The sequence below is a fragment of the Vanessa tameamea genome, chromosome 24 (genome assembly GCF_037043105.1).
Source record: "Vanessa tameamea isolate UH-Manoa-2023 chromosome 24, ilVanTame1 primary haplotype, whole genome shotgun sequence".
NCBI classification, from domain to species: Eukaryota; Metazoa; Arthropoda; class Insecta; order Lepidoptera; family Nymphalidae; genus Vanessa; species Vanessa tameamea.
The window spans coordinates 9,415,096-9,432,252 of NC_087332.1; the positions used below are offsets into that span (position 1 = coordinate 9,415,096).

General features: G+C 34.9%; 2 protein-coding genes across 6 annotated transcripts in view; one reads left to right on the top strand and one right to left on the bottom strand.

Moving 5' to 3' along the window:
• The window catches only part of LOC113403204 (uncharacterized), a 140,012-nt gene that overhangs the window by 89,171 nt on the left and 33,684 nt on the right, over positions 1 to 17,157 (top strand). The window lies entirely within an intron of this gene.
• Positions 1 to 17,157, bottom strand: part of Skel (Skeletor) — a 78,996-nt gene that overhangs the window by 47,934 nt on the left and 13,905 nt on the right. For all 5 annotated transcript variants that reach the window (XM_064218831.1, XM_064218828.1, XM_064218826.1 and 2 more), the window contains exon 2: positions 15,012 to 15,149. In XM_064218831.1, the coding sequence (XP_064074901.1) occupies positions 15,012 to 15,149 (138 nt within the window). The remainder of the gene's footprint in view (positions 1 to 15,011; positions 15,150 to 17,157) is intronic.

The window sequence follows — 17,157 nt, forward strand, 5'->3', positions numbered from 1 at the left end:
ATAGAGCCGAGTCGAAATAACACTCGTACAAGCTTACGTAAGTCGTTGACTCGGTTGAGTCTTAGTAGACCTTTGTCATTTTGAATAGAAAAAGAAAGTTGGTAATTGAAATTAACCAGATGTTAACCGCGGCGATCGATCAATGGTGAAAGTGGGCCTGTCAGGTGGAAAGTTAAAAACAAATCGACTGTTATATTCATTATAAATATTAATTAATTTTACAGTTACTTATCAATCTGTTGAACTAATCGTTAAATAAGTAATGTATTTTTTCAAGTTACCAAATTAACTATTTTTATTATTATGACTAATTAGTAACGCTTAAAAATTAACCTCGATCCCGCCCGCCCGCGCGGCTCGGATAAGCCGCGGCGCCCGCGGACCAACTATTCCTGGCATTATCAAAACTTTCCACATTCAACAAACTAATACTTTAGACTAATAGCTTCCGAGTTATACATATAGTAGCTTAAAATTGTTTGCTTCGGTACAATCGAGTATGGGAAAGCATAACATTTATATCGCGAGCGAAGTATCCGAGTATAAAGTATCTACATATACCTATACATAAACGTACTGATTAGCAATCATTGAAATATTAAGAATCAAAGTATAGCATTCCTAATAATAGCTTTAATAATATATAATAAACGATAATTCCATTTCCTCTGCCCTCGGACCTCGCCAACGAGTAGACCTGTCCTTAAACTGTATCGCTTAAGTTCTGTTTTATTTATTAAATTTACTTATTTCTAAAATACTTAAAACAAAAATAGGAGAGCATAAATCTCGAAGAAGTTTCATCAACGATCAAAAATATAAAGCTTGCAAGCAAGAACGGCTAGCATTAAGCCCCGCCCCTTTCTTCACCAACTGCTGCAGCTTCGTCCGCAATTAGACAGCGCAAACAACATCGTCCGCCACAACATCACCGACGGGAGGCCACGCCTACTGCTATTGTCTACGATCATCGCTGTAATACATATGTTAACTTAACTTATGAGCTCCTGGTACACAGTGATTTACTGTGTCGTATTGAAGTGACCTTATAACTCGCTAGTGTCAAAGACTATCTTCACTCGTTAGTGCAGTATTTGTTAAATTTGTGGAATCCTTTTCGCCTTATTTTAATTTTTATCCAATTTCATTACAACATGTACAAAACACCACCCAATTCGTCTACAACGTATAATTCACCTTCGCGCTCAGAGTCAGATATACGCACGGTATATCATGACGAACAGTTGTTACCGGACTTATCTACGACCCAAAAAGCCAAAGTCGTCGCTCCCCAAGTGTTGAATTGACTAATGACCTTTCACTTTTCAAAGAAGAAATCAAAGATTTACTAAAACAAGTAACCTCTTCTTATAATACGCGCATGGATAAATTAGAAAATCATATTCTCGAGATTAAAAACCAATACTCAAACATTGAGATTACAAATAACGAAATTGAAAAATCTGTAAATTACATATCTGAACAATTAACTTTATTGCAGTCGAAAATCAGCTTCCTCGAAAAAGAGAGATGTGATGCGTCTATTCAATTGTCAAAAATTGAAGACAAACTGGATTCGCTCGACCGTAACGTTAATAAAACCTGCATAGAGTTGCGTAATATACCTAAAAAACAGAGAGAATCGAAAAACAATCTATTTGCCATGATTGAATATCTTTCTAAAGCGTTAAATATAAAACTTAATAACATCTGATGTTCGGGATGTGATAAGACAACCCTCAAAAAAAGATAATAAGCCGTCCAGTATAGTTGTTGAATTTACAAATACCTTGATTAAATCGCATTTCTTAAGCTCTGCAAATGAACACAACAAACGTAGTCCAGCCGATAAATTAAACACCACGAACACCTGACGTTGCAAGCAAGAAGACTGTACTTTGTTGTTGCTCGAAATTTTCAGCTCCAACAAGTTGTCAGTTCTCCGACAATGTGACTATTTAGATTCATATTTTTCTTTCGTTACTATATAATGCATGCTCTTAATTTATTACTTAGTGATTTTATATGTTATAAAACGATTTATATCAAACACACTTTACACACACTCAAACAACGCTGCAAACACAGTTGCTCATCTCATATTTTTCTAAATATAAACTAATTACCTGCGTAGGATACCGATCAACCACTATTCATGATAAATTATTTACCACAAATCTTGCCTTACCCAACTGTATGGGAGACTTACATTTTTATTTACTTATTACTACTTTTGTTTTTTATAGACCACCTGTTTTCACCACTTTCCTACACAAATACTTCCTATAAATTCAAATGGATAGTCATATCAATACTTTAATACATAATGTAGACGATTTTTCTGTATCTGATATTCATACCTGTATGCTTGAGTATTCAAATTCTTTTTTTATAAAATCTGAAAAGTATACGAAAATTTTAACTCAAAATATTAGGTCCATCAATTGCAACTTTCTCGATTTCCTTACCTTCACAGAGCGCATTCCGTTTGACAATGACATCTTAGTCGTTACTGAATGCTGGCTACCATGTAAAAATAATACATATATTCCTAATATCTAAAACTACACTTCACTTCAGACAGTTAAACATTTAAATCAAAGTGACAGTGTTGTTGTCTACGTAAAATCCGACCTTTCCTTTACATACCATGAACCTGATTTTCAAAATTCAGCCTCTGGCTTAATAATTATTCTTAACTCTGACACTGCTATTCTTTGTATATATCGATCACCATCTCATGGCAATATTGACTCTTTTATTTCTTGCCTCAATATTATTCTTCCCTGTCTTGATAAATACAAATCAGTTATAATTACAGGCGATATTAACATAGATATAAAACCTTCTTTAGATTCACGTTCCCAGGATTATCTTAACACCCTTGCTTACCATAGCCTCCTACCCGCTCACACTTTCCCAACAAGAGGCAACAATTTAGATCATGTCATATTACGCTCAGAGTCTCCGGCCAAAACACTCATATTTAATTCATCCATCACTGACCATTCTCCAACTTGAATTGGTCTTGCAAATCGTAATTGTCTTAATCACTCGAGTTATATTACAAACAAAATATCCAAAACAAATTACGAAAAATTAGACAATGTATTGAAAATTCTAAATCCCTATCTTTAGTAATCGCTGAATATACAACAGTCTTAAAGGTCCCAAGAAGAAAGAGAACATTAAAACCATGGATCACTCAGGGTTTATTGAAGTGTATGCGAAATCGTGATATGATGCACAAAGAATCTCATAAATTTCCTAATAAAGAAATTCTCAACATAACATACAAACGATACAGAAATTTTTGTTCAAAGATTCTAAAAAAGGCAAAAAGATTATATGACACTCAAGAAATTAATAAAGCAGGCAATAACACTAAGAAACTATGGGAAACTCTTAATAAAATATGCTTTACTTCTAAAATTAAACAGCATAGTTCACAATTGTTACTGAATGATTTTAGTCCGCTACAAGCATGCAACAATATAAATGAGTTTTTTGTCAATGTCGGTTCTAATCTAGCTGATAAAATTAATCATAATATTGATGATACAATTTTATCTTCACTCGCACCCTCAGCAAATAACCTATCCTCTTTTGTTATGGAACAAACAGATTCTGATGTAATTGTTACTATTATAAAAGGCTTACGATCAAATTCCACTACTGGTTGGGATGGTATTTCATCAGTCATACTTAAAAGGTACTCACAAACTCTGGCACCTATCCTACGACATATTTTTAATCAATGCTTCCACATGGGCATCTTTCCAAGATCATTCAAGACGGCTATAGTAATTCCTATATTCAAAGGTGGAGATGTGAAATCCATAAATAATTACCGTCCTATTGCAATTTTAACAGCCTTATCGAAGGTTCTTGAACGATTAGTTTATAAAAGATTTGTTTGCTATATCGAACAATATGATCTAATTTCTTCAACCAATCTGTTATACTCAAATTGTGGGGTTCTTAGCGTAAGAAAATTATTCATATTAAATTTAATTATATACCAACATAAGAGGATTCCGTACACTGCTATTGACAAACGACGCAAAAATAACATTTGTTGCTTACACACTCCAAAATTTGTTTTCACCAAACGATTCGGTTATTATCTTGGTCCTTACTTGTATAATAAGCTGAATGCAGAACTGTTTATATATAAATTGCCAATAGCTCAGTGTAAAAACATGGTATTTGTTTAATTTACAGCCTGTAAATTTCCCACTGCTGGGCTAAGGCCTCCTTCTCCCTTTGAGGAGAAGGCTTGGAGCATATTCCAGCACGCTGCTCGAATTCGGGTTGGTGAAATACACATGTGGCAGAATTTCGTTGAAATTAGACACATGCATCCTCACGATGTTTTCCTCACCGGCGAGCACGAGATGAATTATAAACACAAATTAAGCATATGAAAATTCAGTGGTACCTGCCTGGGTTTGAACCCGAAAAAACGGTTAAGATGCACGCGTTCTAACCACTGGGCCATCTCGGCCGGATAATTATGTAGTATATTACATTCGGATGGAGAGTGTTGAACAAAATCTTCTCTAAAAGACTCTGTGAATGATTTTCTGAAAACCTCATCTATCTCTATACTTTTATTACAAACCTTAACAGATTATTCGATTGTGTTCATCACAGGATTTAATAGTTTTTGAGAAAGTCATATAACAAATAGACTGTATAATATCACGCTACGAGCCGTCCAGGGCGGAGCAGTAATGCTGGAGGCGGGATAAACCGCCCGTAGCAGTTAGTCTATAAATACATACTTAATGAGTGGTTGAACGCGGTAAACTCAGGAACTGCCACTCGGTTTTGCATAATTATTTCTTCATTACATAAAGCAATTACTAAGTACGGTTATAGGCCGGACAACCGAGCACTGCGGCCCTCATAAAGATGTTTTCATAAACGTGAATCAATCCGACAACTGTTTCAAACAGACCCATATATGCGTATGTAATCTCGCTTTTAACTCGCTTTTAATAAAATCCGATTTGTACACAAGGATTTTCAAACAAAATAAAAGAGCATATTAATTCATACAGTTATGAATTCCACGAGTATTTTTAGGAGCGCGCTTATCACTCTAAATCTAAAAGATACGTCCATGTTCCACATAAACTTATTTATATACATTCCACCCAATAGAGAATATTTAAACGAGTTGGAATTTTGCTGCTAATTTAATTCCAAGGCAAAATAGAACGTTTGTCCCTCAAGTTAGAGTCGTATTTCGTTCGTTAAAGTGTTTGATATAAATTTGTGGTATCTGCCAATAATTGTCCAAGCTAATTGGGAAGAAGCGCTGAGTGGGTATCGAGGTATATTTCACGCAGAGGGCATTAAAACTAACGATGCTAAACAAATAAACTAGCCTTATTTAGAAACAAAGTTATTATCTAACATTTACAGGACGAAATTATGAACTCTGTAAATATATTTAAGTTTAAGGAAAATATTACTGATGCGATTTTGCGTTTGAGTACCCGACGCGTCAGCTATCACTCGGTATACTCTCCACGACAGAAATACGTCAAGAGACAGAATATATACGATGATTCTATTAAGCTTATATATGATTTACTGTTACTCTCCCGGATAGTGGTTAATGAGGCGACAGATCCCAAGATAATGAGTTAAAATCCTCGTTTAGGCCAATTAAAGGTTACTCAATAAAATCTCAGATTTAACAAGATGACAGTGTTACATTCTTGTTCCTTAGAAAGTACGTAAACCCCTGCCATCATCACATTTGCGATCTGTGCAGCTATAGGGTCAGTAAAATCGGTCACTTTGGCCCACAGGATAGCGTTTATATCATTATTTTATGTAGGCATAGTCCCTAGACTAAACCTAACTACCCAATTGTTAACAGCTCAGTCCATGGAATCCTGTACGGGTCAACCCTGGTAATAAAATGGTACCATGTGTACCATGTGTACGGCGCCGCAGCGCATTGTGTCCATATTCGTCTTATATTTTTCTGATATACCTCTGTCTCTCTCTCTCTCTCTCTTGTGATACCCTTTCACTCGCTCCGCTTCTAATTTAGTTCATTATTCAATCATACATAAGTGTAGAAATCTTAGGCAACAGAAACACCACAAGTATCCTGGTTGTGTTAGTTATAGTGTTGGTTTCATTGGGATATTTTAAGCGGTTATCTCGGCGCGCTGGACGGACCCGCGGGCCGCGGCGCTAATCTCCGCTGTGTACGCGAGCCGGCACCAGTCAGCTTTACACAGTTAATTACTTTAAAACATCTAAAGTCCGGTCTTCAAGTTGCATCTCCTATATTTCTTGCTTTATTTTTCTTCATATTTAATCCTGTTATAAATAAAATATCTCGTATTGATGACAATTTTATTATTATAATATTTGTATTCCTTCTGACTGAGTCTGAGATCAGTAATTTCCGCGGGCTAAGAAACTGCCTCAATAGCATGAAATGTTATAGAGCCCGAGTGTATTCACTATTATATAGTTCTGTAAAATGACGATTCAAAAGTCCCTGTAAAAGCCTACTCGAATAAACTATATTTTGATTTTTATTATTTCCGTAGTAGCATAAAAAACATGTTTTTCAAGTCAACTGATAGCTTTCAAAGGATTGTTAAACAGATACTATCCACGAAATTATTGATTTTAGAATTAGCCCCAACGCCGACGTGAATATGAAACAATGCATCAATATGCCTTGTTTAATTAAAGCACTGATTGTGCGTCGGCCCGACCGCCGTTGCCGGCGAGGGTCGACACGAATGTCCGACCGGCTCACTACAACCAATCATGGATTAACACCCAATTTGCATCCCTTTAAAGACATTTTGTTTCGGACGATGAATATTGCGTTAAACTTGCGAAACATTTTATGTTTATCTTATTTTCTATATTGATAAATCAAAGCGTTTTCAAAATTTGTTTAGTTTTTTATTAGAAATATATCCATGACTTTTCTAACTACCGTAAAACTTTTACATACATACATTACATGGAACAGTTGCTGGCTAAATCGAGTTAATATTAAGCCAAAATTAAAAGCAAAGAAATGAAATCAAATTTTGAATAAAGTACCCATCTGTTTTATGAATTAAGAAATACAAATTACTTTAATTACGACAGTATATAATACTACACTTTGGTACTTATTTACTTGACTTACGAAAAAGAAAGTTCCGGATGAAAATACGAACCGGCAAAAGACGCTCTTTTGCCTTTTTTTTTATTTGTTATAATTTCAATGTGCTCGTTAAAATTACGTGGTCTCCTGGTCTCCTTTATATTAGCTGTGAGGTAGTTTCATTTCACTCGTATTTAGTATGTAATCGGATTATCTAAGACGTTGAACTATTACACAATGCTACGAAACTTTTACATGCGGTCTGGCCTTTTATTTCTAACGATCTTCAAATGTCATCATAATAATGATCATTTAAATTAATGATGACATGTCAGGGAGTCATAATGAATGTATAGAATAGGAAATTGCAAAGACTTTTGTTTTAATGAAATGCCGAAGACTTGTTGATATTGCTTTAGATGAGTTTCAAAATATATGCCAGTTCGGCGGACGCACATGTGGAACTTAATATTTCCAAATTAAACATATTTAAATAATTTAAAAGTATCTTATACCTTTGTTTTAAAGCTAAATTATATTATTTATTTTAATTTTAAACTATATTCAGTAAACTATATTATTTATTTTTAAACTATATTCAGTCTAATTACAATTAGACTGAATTCGCTGTGTCAAATAGTTTAAATCGAAGTATCAGAATATAGTTTCATTTGACAGTGAATAAACTTTGACGCCGTAAGAAATTGTAGAATATACGAGTGTATGGTACCATAACAGACAGGGTTGCACAGTGGTACCACCCGGTGTAGGAACGTAGTAGCAGTATATATAACAGTAACGAGTAGGTCGTGAGATGTGCATCTCCGTAACGAGAGGACTTACATCACCTCCCGCGTTGATGTTAATCAGTAGAAAGGAACGTTTAGATGAAACGAGTTTAGATCTCGGAATAAAAACGAAAATTTTGTAATTTCGTTTTTAGTACCAGTCGTAATATAACTTGTACTGTTTGCGAAACGAAGCGGGCGGATCGTTAGCGGTCTCATTATTCTTACATGCGTAATTATAAACAATATACAGCTCGAGAAGACTTTTACAAGAAAAATAGATTAGATACAGATTTCATTTTGTAAACGCGAAACCTTACTGATATCACCGGTGAATGTAGATATGTTTTTTTTTTATAATAATAAAATAATCAATAATTTTTTATTACATCACTAATGCATAGACTATTTATGATACTTCAAATATTAGAATTTTAGGCCCAAATAATGTTAAGCATTCGTGAAACAAATTTAAGCGTGGCTTAGCTCAGAAATTTGTAGTCGTTAACATTCATACTGAATAAAAAAAATTGAATACAATTCATAAATTTAGAACCAAAAAATTATCCAACTGTTTATTGATTCTGCTCTCAATAGCCTCTTCCATTCCGCGCCGGAGATACCTTCATCTTTTAAACGAGAATTATGACTTAACGTGAATTAAGTATATATTTATATACCCAGACAGAGAGGTGGCATATTTATTAACGATTTTTTTAGCAAACGACTTAATTTCAAAATTGTTAAAGATAAAAAATACATGTAAAGATACGTCATCGTTTCAGTTTTATTATTTATATCGAAATGTTAATGGCGCAGCAATTACATTTAAATCAAAGCTCGCACATCGCGCGCGGGAAACTGCAACCAAAACTTTACGTAATACAATACGAGCAACTTTAAATCAGTCTCCGCAACGCCACGCGTGTAATCAAATTTACTGTCTCGCGACATTGTTCGTTCCGACGCTTTATTTTAAAATATCACAATAGAGTTGTGCTTGGGAAATGGCCGGCGCGGGTCACGTACGCGACGTTCCCTTTTAAACGCCTCGTTGGTCTAGTGGCTAGTTTATTAGGATGCAAATCTCAAGATCTCTGGCTTCAAACCACTATAACCGTAAAGTTGCCTGGATTTTGTATTTTAGGCAGTGTATGAAGTCCCTTGTTTCAGATAGCAATCGAAGTTGTTGTTCCTGCGTCGGAACTTTCTCCGACCATATCAGAAGTAACAGACAGACAAACAGGGTTATTTTCGCATTTATAATAATAGTATAGAGGATATTTTATACATATATATATATATATATATATATATATAAATCAAAAATCAAATCAGTATAATTCAGTATTCATTCTTTGAACAAAAACTTAGACCATCAATTTCTAGTAAAAATGTTTCAACGAACATTCACAGTACGCTGTTCGCGTCCAATGTCAGTGTTGTGTAAAACGGAAACTCGCTCCAGTTTTTTTCCTTTTCAGAAGTTTTCAAGTAAGTGATATTGACGGCACCCACGCTATGAAAAAAAAAGATATTGAACAAAGCGAACTTGTCGAATAATTCACATATTTTTCACATGCAATTCTATCCTCTTCACTGAACATCATACGGTTCATTATACGTTGAAATTAAATTTAAATATAACTCACGTTCATTCAAAAAAATAATCTGATGCTATGCTAAAACAAAAGACATTCATGCTTCGAGATATATCATATTATACCAGGATCAAAAACGACGTTTACTTTATTGAAGTAGGCTCTTAGAAGCACTTTTGAATGACTTTTTGAAATACTTTATTATCGAACATTAAGCTACAACCGCTTTAGAATGCAATACTAATCTACGGAGAAGGGCCGATATGAAGGAGTAAATCCCTTCTACCGATTTACATCCGGATGCCGATTTTAAATAAAACTAAAAAAATTATAAGTTTTAATTAAACTCCAGAAGACGACACAGATGTATCATGTTATCGAGACCTGGAAACACTTTGATGGACGCGTCATGACTACATTATTATTTGAACCGTGATACATTTATATATATACTTTTCCAGTTATATCTTAAAACAAAATGAAGCATCTTCCTGTTAATTCTAACCAATCAGCAGTCAGCAAGAACAAAAAGAGAAAATCATTCAAGTATTTGCCACTGATTTGTTTAAACATCATTCATATACATATTTAATATATTAATAATATATACAAAATCGGATATATTTTCCTCACTACGCTATATTATATTTTACTAAGCTCTGTAAATATGGACTTGAAATTTGTATTGATATAGTTGGACATAGTTCCAATAAAAATAACAAAATACTGCTAGGGAGAACGGGAGAAGCTGCACCGGGAGATCGCATCATATTGACCTCTCTATATTGCGATACTACGAACCCACGCAGCCGTGATTTTTACAGTAGTTAATATTCATTTTGATCTGTAATTTTTATATTTGTGATATAATTTTATTTTCCTTTAAGCTCACAGTGTTAATAATTTCTTATGACTGCAACATACAATGAACTATTAAGAAAGAAAAACATATTCAATTCATATACAAATTCATTTCATATACAAATTGCTATAATTTAACCAAATAAAATAAATACCTCATTGCTTTAAGCAAATCAAAAACAATCGTTATCAAAGATACTTCGAAGTACAGTCTTCATGTCAATGTAAGTATGTTAACAATTGTCTTCTGTACTGTCGAACTAACAACCGCATGCGCTCTGGCAATGTCTCTTATGCAGCTCGAGATGCAAGCCAAACAGTTTGAGCAGACCAGCCTCCGGTTCTAAGCAAACATTTTGTTATGTAAATATTTCCAATTCACTGTTTGTTTTCCGATCACAACTTCAGATGGGAACGGTTAAACTTTATTGTGAATACAAACGCCGCCACCTCGTTTGCAATTAGTCATTATGTTTTAATTAGTCATTGTTACACGCGGGGCGTGATTTGTATCGTTTTTCTTCTGTTGCAATTACATACTTTATGGCGACGCAGCGACATCTGCGTCGTCGGGTCAACACGAAACGAAAGAAAACGACAGGTTGCATGCAAAATTATTATTGTTACCTGATCTAAGTGGTCATTACCGCCCACAGACAATGGCGCTGTCCGTCATATTGACCATTACTTTAACCGCCAATGCGCCACCGGTTGGTCGGAACTACGATGTTAAATCCCTTGTGCCTGTAGTTACACTAGCTCACTCACCCTTTTAGAAGGGTAGGTAGTCACTGTGTTGTAGCCTGAGGCTAAAACACAGTAACACTAAGTATTGCTGTTTAGCGGCAGAAAACCTGGTGAGTGGGTGCTCCCTACCCAGACAGGCTCGCCCTACCCCTTAGTAGACGTGACATTTAAGACATTCTTATGTCCACTTGGTTAAACTGATGAGAACTATTGAATATTATGAGGTCACCTGCGCTTAGTAATTTGTGGGTAATTATACTAAAATAAATTAAAGTAACCGCTCGCTAATTGCCCACTACTATCCCTCAGGAAAAGCATTCTTTTGGAGCTTATAGGCACAATACATACAAACGAATATGTGTCCGACATAATGTTCTCGCTCTAATATAAGCTTTAATTATTATAAAAAAATATGTGTATTTGATTTCATTTGTTATAAAAAAATCAATTAAATGTTCAGTTGAATTACTTATACCTGTGAGAGTTGAAGCACAACAATATGATACAAAATAATTTGTCACAGCCTGAATCTGTCAAACATTAAACCTTAATGTCGCAAGTCGTGATGTATTAAATGTTCGACGGAATCGCGCTGTCTCGAAACGACAAGAAAAATCTTCGAACACGAATGCATCTGCGAGCGTCGCCCCGCGGGAAATTAGTCCGGAGCCAACTTCACGGTGAAAAGTTAATAAATTTCACATGAATGCTCGTACTTTGTACGATTATAATTTGAACTGTGGCCGATTTTCTCCTCGCCTTATAAAAATACTTTCATTATTTATTCTTAACTTGTAATTTTTTAGTCACAAATGACATTTACGCAAACAATATTTTGGCAGTCTTGTGAACATTATACTTTTATGGCTCGCTGCAAATCAAACTATATTGGCCTTAAACGCCAAAAAACGGCAGAAAATGAGCTAAGCCGAAGGCAATATTCTTCAAAGTTGCGTCTTATAATTTGTAGCCGTACGACGACGACAAATATAAAAAAATGCTTAGAAAAACATCCCTTAGTACGTTTAATTTTAGGCATAGTTTTCCACGGGGCTATTTCTCTCGAGGGATACTCTGTACAATTTTCAGTGTATGCGAAAATAGTACTTGCGGGAGTGTCTATATGGGTTATAACAGGTCAAATCCAGTTCACATATGTTCGTCTCCCATTAGGTGGAATGCGCCAGGCTCGTACATCTGTGCCCGCAACAAACGCCCGCCCGACCTCGGGGACTGTTCACACTGATCAGACACGTATTATTATATATTTGAAGACACACTGTTATTGCTTATTTATCATTCGCTTGCTTCTCATATCACTGACGTACTGAAAATATGTCTTAAGTTATTGTACTCAGCTTCACTAATTGTTATCGTAAAGTACAATTGAAATAAAATAACAATTAAGTAATTTTTTTAAGCCAAAATATTTGAATCAAAACATTATTTCTTATTAGGATCTTTAAATTTATTTGATGATACGCAGTCGTTCATTAAACATTATATTTACACTGGCTCACTCGCCTTCAAGCCGAAATACATTACACAGCCGAAAAGCAATACAAAGCATTACAAAGCCGAAATACATTTTTGAATTCCCGTGTTACCGTAGTATTGGTGTATGACGGTTCTCACTGTATAAACGCAGACACAATCCTAACACTATGAATAGCCCCCCAACATTATAAATGCGGACGTTTGTAGCTTTTCCCTTTTACCGAATTTTCATTCTCCCCTGGTTTGCTACGGACGTTGAAATAAGTCGAGTTTCATCTGCACTAAGCCTCGACTCGACCGAGGCAGATCCGGGCTGATCTCGTTATAGGAGCCCGTACTTTAATTAATTTGTCATACTTATTTGCACCTTCCACAGATTTGAAGTTACAGAAGTCGGTCCTGTTTTTTTTGTTTCGTCAACCAACTGTACTTAAATAAGAGCCATTTATTAATGATTAGGATAGAATACACTGCAATAAGTATTATATGATTACAATTAATTTTTCGAACGCTAATTCCCAAGCAATTTAAACTTATTTCTCTCAAACAGTTTATCTTCCGAGTATTTTGTAATTTAAGCTCTAAAACATATATAATAAGAGTTATTCCACGTGTAAATATAAACATTTACATGAGGAACAACACGTGTGCAAACTAATTAGCGATGTAGCGACCGCAGTGAAGTTGTTACGAGTTGTATGCAAATAGAAGAACTTCAAGAGTGTTTTACACTCGAAACTACTTTTAAAAAGTTAAAATAAAAGCTACGTTTGTACTTTTTGCGGTGAGTACTAGACAAAGAGTGTAAAAATAAAATGACGTAGAAGTGGCTTGCGGACGAAGATGAGTCAGCTAAACTTACACGTTCAAGTTCGGCGTTTGCGTGCGCGGACGCAACCAATGATATGTGACCGATATGATTACGATTTAAGTAGATCGTCTACAGTTATTCTAACTATTACTAAAATAAATAAAAAAACTAAATACACTTTTAAAATATATTATTTTTAAAATTGACGAGAAACTCAGGTGAGGTGAGAGGCTCTTATAAGCATTTTTGAATTCCCGTGTTACCTTATGAAATTACATACAAAGTACCTCAGTAGTAACCGTCGGTTACGAATGTGGACTCTACAGATTCTCTACCGAGAAGAACCGACTCGAACCTCGCTGTTTAATCTCTCCCACCAAATATTTATTATGGTGTTAACAAGGTTAAGTTATTATTTATTATAACTCTACGGTTTTTTATCGTCTTTATAGTTTTCAAAGTGAGATTTAAATTTGTTGATAGGCTAAGATATCTCTACTTCTTCGCTGAAATACAATATAAAGATTATTACGTAGCCACAAATATACACTGTCAGCCTAAAACCACTTTAACAAAAGTACGAAAATTAAATAACACTCAAAATAATTTACGTCTACGAAGCGAGCGGTTTAATTATCATACATTAACAACTCTGTCCTAATATTTTGAATATAAAATTCAATAGACTAGTTATAATAGGAGTACTAACAATCAGGTGTGTAAAGACCAGCTTCGAATCGAATTGCTTCGAGTGATATGCAAAATGCACGAACTTCAGGAATGTTTCAGTACGAAGACGTCCAGCGTGAATCGTTAAAAGCTCTTAACTTCGAGTGTTAATTCGACTGCAGATAAGATTATATGAAAACCTTTTATTTTAGGACGAATTTTAGACGATTGTATACAATTATTTAAAAGTATTCAGTTTAGTCCCACTGAACGATGTTCGGCCGAGGCGAATAATACACAACTTCTTGAAAGAACAATATATTCCTTTTATTAACTGAATCCGGGGGTTTTATTCTAGACTTCGGGATCCAGTGGTAGAGTAGGAATTAAATAAATTATTAGGCTATAAGCCTTTACTACGTTACAATAGAGTGTAGGATATGATTACACTTGTCAATGTGAAACAAACCAGAAAAATATATTGGTCAGCTCCTCCTGAACCCGGGATTACCAAGGTTGAGCAGACAGCCTTAATAAAACAGTATTCGTAAGCTAGAACACAGCGGAGACTCACCGGCGCCATTCATTTACCAATAATATTAATAATAAGGTGAATGACCTGCATATATCGTTAATACAGAAAAAAAATAATTTCAATGAAACCTTTTTATGTAATCGTTACTTGTTTTACTTCATTCGTGATCAATTTATTTTTAAATATCGTATCTAGAGTAAATTTATAAATGAATAATAATATTGAATTGATTTCATTTTGCCAACTAAAGACAATATATGAAAATTGTACAATTAAATAAATAATATAATTAAATACTTTCCAGGTACCGTGTTTTCTGTTACCCACTCATGTTTTTTAGTTTCATAAATAATGTACTTACCGGGTCCTTCTCCATCGTAATGGAAGTCGTGCAGGTACAGCGTGCGTGAGTCGACCGCGAACACGCTGCCGCGCACGGCGTGGTGCAGCTCCGACAGCGGCCCGATCTCCTTGCCCAGGTAGTGCGCCTGGGACACGCCTGGAGACGAATAGTAGTATTTACATTAATAACTAATCTAAACATATATATCCAAATAAAATAAATAATGAATGTATAAATCATAAGCCTGTCAATAATGCTATAACACAGAATTTCTCTTTCCCCGATGAGTCGATCGATATCGATTCTCGGGACGAGAATGCATGTAACCCTTCCTGTCTCTTGCGTACCCAATAACACTGCGTGTTTTTGCACAATTAATCTTAGTTTGGCATCAACAGCAAACAACACGAAGTTAACTTAGCCCCTGAATGTATCCCCTTTGGCGAACACGATATTCTAAGAACTCCAGGAATGCAGCCTTTAAGCAAAGGCCTTGTTTCAATTCAATTTACACAATTCCTTTATTAAGATTTCAAATATTGAGTTCAGTCTTGATAACCAGGGACGTGAAGAAGCTCTAAGAACTATCGAATATATGAGATAAACCGAAACCGTAACGGAATCCGATATAAAAGTATTTTTAATAATTTTATTTTTGCAGTGTTATACTCAAATAGAGTACACCTCATTTCAAATAATAGCCTACAAATAAAGTCAAGTTGTTAACTTGTAATTACCACTTTCATTATTTCTAAATAATCTAATCTTCGTAAGTGAAACTATCGGAAACAATCAGGTAGCCGTAACCGCATCTGAAACCGGTACAAAATTATTCAGATATCCGTATCCGTATCCGGAACCGAAACAACATATCGATGACTACTGATGAATAGTTAAATGTTTACGCGAAAAACAAGCGTTTAAATTAATTTGAACTGACTAAACTACAATATTTTAATACATGTAACTTATATTTTAGTCAGTTTTTCTCGGTAGAATCTATTTTCTGAATCGTAACGCTCGACGAATAAAAGTTATAGAATACAAATACAAATGTTTTTATTTCATTGAATTAACACGATTGTCACATAACATTCGAGAACATACGTAATTTCATACGTAGGATAAGTTTGTCCTCGCTGTGAGTAGCCTTCTCTTCTCCCTAAATGATCTCGAACATTTCGCTACTCACACACATTCGTTTATTTCGATCGTAGAAAGAGAGATCTCATTTCTGTGCTTTGCGTCTGACAGACACACTTACACACTTACAGTTATGTGATAAATTACTTTCCCATGAACGCCTTCAATAATATCTTATCGTTTTTTTAAATATTTCTTACGCTTTCGTTGTAATTGCTTTTTTTTTATTAAATACAAGATACTAATGTACTTTTAATGTTCAAACGGGACGCGTCCGGCTTTATCGAGACTACAGAGTTTCTCAATATAACAAAAGCCGCTAAATTGTAAGGTGGCTCTCATATTAATAAGTTGAAGAGCAAAATCTACGAGTTATGCTCCTCTTATATTTATATTTGAACGAAAGAGCGATGAAATGTCAATCGAAGCTTAACGGAATAACAACGGCATAAGTGTGTCAGGTCGACATTCATTAATTCATCTTAACCGCTAAGTTACGTATCATTATGAAGTTCAGAGCGTATCTGGAGCGAGGTGATCGGAGGACATTTGAGAGGCGACCCTCCGCGCCCGCCGCGCCCCGCGCTACACGCTCCGTCACTTAATAATACACGAACTAGTTTTATTGTCTTTCATATATATGTGTATATATATATATATAATGTATTTTAATATTTTTTTTGGTACTGAGTAGTGAAGGAAAACTTCATCAGAAAACAAACATGTTTTGAATTTAATTTTTCCACCTGAGTAACCAACCCAGGTTCTCCTTTGCGGGTTGGTTACTCCTTTGCCCAGCTGTGGGGTATTTAGTGTTGTACAGAATTTTTACATAAATTACATTATATAGTCGAATCTTTGACTAACAAACACACACACCACACTTTCCCATTGACAAGATTAAATATTGAACGAATGTATATCAAACGTGTTCGATGCGGAGTGGTGGGTGTTCGTACTTACAGTTATGAATCTCCTTCAAAATACATTATCACATTTCACTACTCACGATGTGACATAT